The sequence below is a fragment of the Hyperolius riggenbachi genome, chromosome 3, assembly GCF_040937935.1.
Source record: "Hyperolius riggenbachi isolate aHypRig1 chromosome 3, aHypRig1.pri, whole genome shotgun sequence".
NCBI classification, from domain to species: domain Eukaryota; kingdom Metazoa; phylum Chordata; class Amphibia; order Anura; family Hyperoliidae; genus Hyperolius; species Hyperolius riggenbachi.
The window spans coordinates 63,284,320-63,290,319 of NC_090648.1; the positions used below are offsets into that span (position 1 = coordinate 63,284,320).

At 45.9% G+C, this 6,000-nt stretch overlaps 1 protein-coding gene across 1 annotated transcript in view; it reads right to left on the reverse strand.

Moving 5' to 3' along the window:
* Window positions 1-1,162, reverse strand: part of MAN2B1 (mannosidase alpha class 2B member 1) — a 90,897-nt gene extending 89,735 nt beyond the window's left edge. The window contains exon 1 of the mRNA XM_068274207.1: window positions 996-1,162. Coding sequence (XP_068130308.1) covers window positions 996-1,136 — 141 coding nt within the window. The 5' untranslated portion in view covers window positions 1,137-1,162. The remainder of the gene's footprint in view (window positions 1-995) is intronic.
* Between the last annotated feature and the right edge of the window lie 4,838 nt (window positions 1,163-6,000).

Here is a 6,000-nt window from a genome sequence, read left to right on the forward strand (position 1 = left end):
GAGGGTTGAGTTCCTATGGAACGCTTGTATATCAGAGTTGACCTTGGAGGTGTAATAACCCTCTTGACCAGTGGAACTCCCCGCATCACAGTGTTTATACCGAGGCCCGGAGACCACCTTTGTGCCATAGGGATTCTTCCATCTCCCCATCATCCACCTGTTCCCTCAATGTTCTCCTGGTCCCCTCCATTTTCCCACTGTCAGCCCTGCAAAGTCCCCAGCTCAGTCACAGACTAATGCGCACACATGGTCCCGGCCGCGCACAGTAGCTAGTAGCATTCTGCACATGTGCAGTTCATAACTGTGGTTGCTGAGAAAGCTCCTGGCCAGTGGCGTAGCTAAGGAGTTATGGGGCCCCCCAAGCACTCTATATATATATAGCAATTGATACGGCACTCCAAAACCTGCCAATGGCAACTACAGTGTCTGAGATGCAATTAGGGGATGGGGAACAGTTTGTTAATAATTACCACTGTTCAAAGTATCTATAGAAGTGATTATTATGAGCACAGGACCAATAGAGAGTAAATACTGTGGTTGATGGAGGGCCCTTCGGGGCCCCTCTGGCCCAAGGGCCCTGATGCGGTGGCTACCTCTGCAACCCCTATTGCTACGCCCCTGCTCCTGGCCATCAGAGTACAATGGAAGAAGGGTCTAGCTCGGAATAGAACATGCACAGTGGCCCACAACCCAGCTGGACCACGCTGACTTCACAGTGGCACAACTGAGGGAACCGGAAGGACGTTGAGGGAGCAGGAGGACTACAAGAGGCTGGAGGAAGCCCCAGGTAAATAAAAATCCTACTCCCATTCTTCTCAGGTTTACTTTAAGAAGGTGCTGGCTTTGATTGCTAAACTTTCTCACAAGAGGGAAACACACTAGGAGTTCTGGTTCACCATGAGCTTGCTGGGTAATCATCTGTATCACAAGAGGGAAATAGTAATAGGAGAGAGGGGGTCGCCTGCTGAATCAGCCACTTAGGTGCGGACACTCACCTGCTCCCCGCAGCCCCAGCACCGCTGCACACACCCCAGGAACAGCAGCAGGCAGAGACCCCGGATCGTGCTGCTCCCCATCCCGACTCTCAGCCTCTGGGCGCCGCTCTGCCTGCAGCCGGGAGCTTTACACCGTATCATGTGATCTGTCAGCCTCTCAGCGACCCATTCCTCTGTCATGTGACTAGCAGGCAGCTGATCATTTACTATAGGACAAGTGGTACGTCCCGCCAGCAGAGGGCGCAGGAGACGTGTATTTTGTGTAGAACAAGCTGCTTTCGCTTCTAATCACTTTTCAGGTTTATAAAGGAAGTGATACCGATTTTTGTTCTCAGAAAAGACAGAAGCATGGGTGGTTTATTTTTACCCACTCTGTACTAGATGTACTAGAAGAGAATGCAGACATTGAAAACAAACCTGAAGCGAGGGGTAAAAAACAACTTGATACTAGTAAAGCCAACCACTGCAAAAAAAATAAAATAAAAATGACTGACAAAGCTTAAAAAATGTACTGACAGAACTTTTTTTTTTTTTTACTGATGCCCCACCTGCAATACACCGGCAACCACAAAGGGCGTGAATGAGGTGGGTGCAGATACAGCAGCGGTGGACAGCGGATAGGTAACGTAATAATGTACGGGCACCAGGTGGGTTTACATCTGCATTTGGGGGATGCGGACAGGGGTTTCCTTTGCGTTTGAGATTATCACACACAGTTACTGCCACACACCCAATCAAACATGTTGGCCCGGGATTTTATAGCCTGAGTTTAGGTCAAATTGTCAATTGAACATGCTCTTGGCGGCACAGATATACATCAGATTCGATAATAATTAACTAATCTGATGGTTGATTGGCTGCCAAGTCTACTGATGTATGGCCACCTTTAGGGCTGGCTCACACCGATGGCAGGCGGCATTTGGGCGGCCGGGAAGCATGGACATCCTGTGACGTCTCGTTCGGGGGCAGTGGTACGGACGATAGTCAGCTTCCTGTCCCGACCAGTGTTACTTATCCACGCAAGGGGACATGAAGCCGCGGCGGCTAGCCAACCCTGGGCATCGCATGCAGCTTTTAGGGCCGGCCAAACAGGCGCGTTAAATCGGGATCAGAACGTCACGTTTGTGCAATCGGCGGTAACCGCGCGATGCTAAACGCTCCCATTCACTTGAATGGGAGCATTTAGCCAACGAGTCCCGAAAGCTTGGCGGTAAACGCCACCAAGCGTCTTTGTGAACCAGCCCTTAGCTAGAGCAGTGTACATTCCAGATGGACACATTAATTGATAAGCAGGCATAATCTACTAGGGAACAGAGAGGTTTGTTTACTGAGGCCACAAAATTATCATGGACTTTACTGGCAGCCCAGATTTGTTTACTTTTTTTAATGTCAGTAAGTTTACTGACGGTTGGCAACTCTGCTTGTTACTCACCTGTGGAGAGGGAAGACTCTGGATCCTATGGGTCCTCTTTCCATCACCTTGATTCCAGTGATGTCCTCTGCCAGTGAAATTATTCAATGCAGGTTGATTACGTCTTCGGTTCTCCTCAGGCACCTTCTGAAAGTACTTGCAAGTACTTATGAAGACAAGTGGATCTGTGCTGCACACGCAAGTCAGAGCTCGTGCACTACAGATGTGCATGTCCTTGGAAGCACTCGGACACGAGTGCTGGAACCCTTTTTTTAAATATTTTATATTGCATATTGCTAATGGCCACGCTACCCTCTGTGTACCAGGATGGCCGCACTGTGCAAGCGCAATGATGGCCCATGCTTGTTGTGCAGTAGCACAGAGCCATCTTGTATGGCTGTGCAGTAGCACATCGTGCATGGCTTTTTCCTCTATGCAGGAGCGGCTCCATGCGACTGCGCAGATGCAAACCCTACAGGCGTCTGTGCAGTTCAGTCTTCCTCATATGTGGAGGGGGGGGGGGGACAGCCGCAAAGAAGAAGGTTTTGGCTAGCAGCAGACGGGTCGTGGAGGATGAGAGGAGCTTCTGGAGCCTCCCCTCTACAGTGTTGTTTAAAAATATTTTGTGGATGAAGGGGGAGATCAATGAGACGCACTTCCTAACAATTTTGATTGGCACAGTTCCAAGCTGCATAGTTTGCATCTAATGTGTATGCATTAGCATGTGCATGCAGGCATCATTTGTGTCTAATCACAAGTTGTAATTTGATCCTCCCCTGTGTCACATGACTGCCTATGGCAGATAAGCTCATTTGAAATGTGCTGTAATATGTACCAACAGAGGCGCCAAGCAGAGTAAAACTATGTTCTAAAAATGATAAAAAGAGGGAAGTCGAGGTGGACTTACCTCCCTCTGGTAGTGGACATATACTCAAATGCAGAGTAAAAGATATACAATTTATTCACAGCTCCATAAAATCGCAACGCGTTTCGCGGTCAACAGTCCCGCTTCATCAGGCAGTACAGGAGTATGAAAAACTGGTTCAGGTCCATAAAGCGTGTGAGCGCCTCTGTGTTTTTTTTATGCTCCTGTACTGCCTGATGCAGCGGGACTGTTGACCGCGAAACACGTTGCGATTTTATGGACCTGTGAATAAATTGTATATCTTTTACTCTGCATTTGAGTATATGTCCACTTCCAGAGGGAGGTAAGTCCACCTCGACTTCCCTCTTTTTATCATTTTTAGAATATTGTTTTACTCTGCTTGGCGCCTCTGTTCGTACATATTACAGCACGATTAAATCCACCCCTGGTGGAGGGGTTCTTTCCCCATTTTCCTATGTACAGAGAGCGACTTTTATACCTGAGTGGGGTCAGGTACTAATACTCCCCACCTGCCTGTCAAGTGGTTGCCTAATGGTAACCCACCTTTGTGAGTATAAGAACCTTTGACATTACATTATATATTGAGCTTACCAGACAATATTGCACTATTGGGCTCTTGGTGTCCTCGGTTTTGTTTTCACAAGATCATTTGAAAGCACAGACTGTGAAAAATATGTCTGCTTCCATGAATCAGGAAGTAGAAACTGTGCAGATTTATTTTATGATTTGTATCAGCTGTAACAAATACATGTTTTTTGTTTAAAGGTTATTATGCTGGTATCTTTTAGAGCAGAGAGGAGATCTGAGTTCAGGTCCACTTTAACATCCTATGCTTTCAAATGAGCTTTTCTGCCATGGCAATCAGCTGACACATGGGAAAGATCAAATTACAGTTGTGATTAGTCACAGATGAGGGGGCATTAGACAGGCTTAACTCTCTAAATACATACAGAGTGCATTTCTCTGTTTTCTTTCTGTCCTGTGCAAGAGTTCAGGTCCACTTTAAACTGTGTTTTACTCCCCATGACAGCCACGTTTGCAACATTGCCAACATCCCTCTTTATATACCCACAATATTTGCACATTACATAAGCATTTGCACATTTGGCTGATGTATGGTAAGTAAGTGGTCAGTATGTATGTAAGTGGGAGGTGGTAAAATTTATTTTTAAAAAGTGACCCGATTGTCGAGTATCTGACACAAGCCAAACAATGTTGTTTTGCATTGAACCAGTAGGGTCTCCAATAAAGTGAGTGGTGGTAAAGCAGCATACTAGGCAGTCTTACCAGCCTGGCAGTGCTGAACAAGAGAGTTCTGCTGGCCCCAGCTGGACATCCATGCAGGTAAGTCCAGGCATACACGCTTGTGGCATGTTACACATAGGAGTTGGTGCACGAAAGAGCTAATATTGGCGCACGCAAACAGTGCACGGCAATATTACTACCGCCAGCAGTGTACCATGAGTTACACTATTAAAGCAACCCACAGTACTCTGGTACCGTAGCAAAGCTCATGTTTTTCAAGTTCCGTGGGTCGCACATATAGCGTAAATCATGGTACAAATGTTAGCGGTAGTAATACTAATATTGCTGTGCGCACACTTATACACCCTTACAGTTAGATACTCACACTATGCAAATTACTGGCCAATTTACTGTCAGATCGATTATTTCCAACATGTCCGATCTGCTTTCCGAGCATTTTCCGATAGATTTCCTATCAGAGTGAACAGAGATCGATCGGAGAATGCTCGGAAATTGATTGGAAAGCAGATCAGACATGTTGGAACATGTGTAACAGACAGTGTAACTCATGTACTCTGGGCTCCTTTTTCAGGTCGTTTACACCCTGTCAGCTCTCCCATTCCGGTACTGTGTCCTCTCGTATATGCCGGCGGTTTCACTGCTATGGCACTGACCCGGAAGTACTTACCGGGTTACTTCCTGCTCAGCGCCACAGCTGTGAAAGCCAGCATATACGAGAGGACACGGCGGCGGAATGGGAGAGCTGACCGGATGGAAAACACAATGAAGGGAACCCAGAGTAGGTGAGAGATGCTTTTTTTTTTTTTTTTTTTTTTTTTTTTTAAACACAGGTACAGGAGTACTTTAAGTTATGTTTTCTTTAGTATGGATATTCTACTAAAAGCATTGCACACTTACATCTAACTAATAAATGAATTGTGAAATAGGATTCCCATTTGCTGCTGCAAGTAGCAGTGCTTATTATACAAGTTTGGGCAATGACACACTGAGGCTCTGTATCGAATGTCTCCTGATAGTCCAGTGCAGCTCAGTCACCTGAGGGCAGACAGAAGCAGCACACTCCATATAACTATTAATAACACCAACATTCACATGTATACACCATTTCATGCCCAGGTGAGATTTCCTTAACAAAAGTAAGCGGAGAAATTCACATAATAAATCACCTAGGCTAAACATCACCGGGGGGTGATCTATACATATTGCTGTATCCAGCCGTATATAGATATAGGAAGTGTTTCTGATGCTGAATCCTGGATATTTAATGTAAAAGTTGGTATCCTGCATAATTTGCATCATTCCACTATATGTCACTACAGTGCCTCTTTATATTTTTCACTGTGCTTTTCTATATGTAAAACAATGGTCTAGTGACAGTCTAAAGCTCTGGATATCCAGCCACAACCTTGCCTCTTTTTCACCAGAACAAGGAATAGTAACAT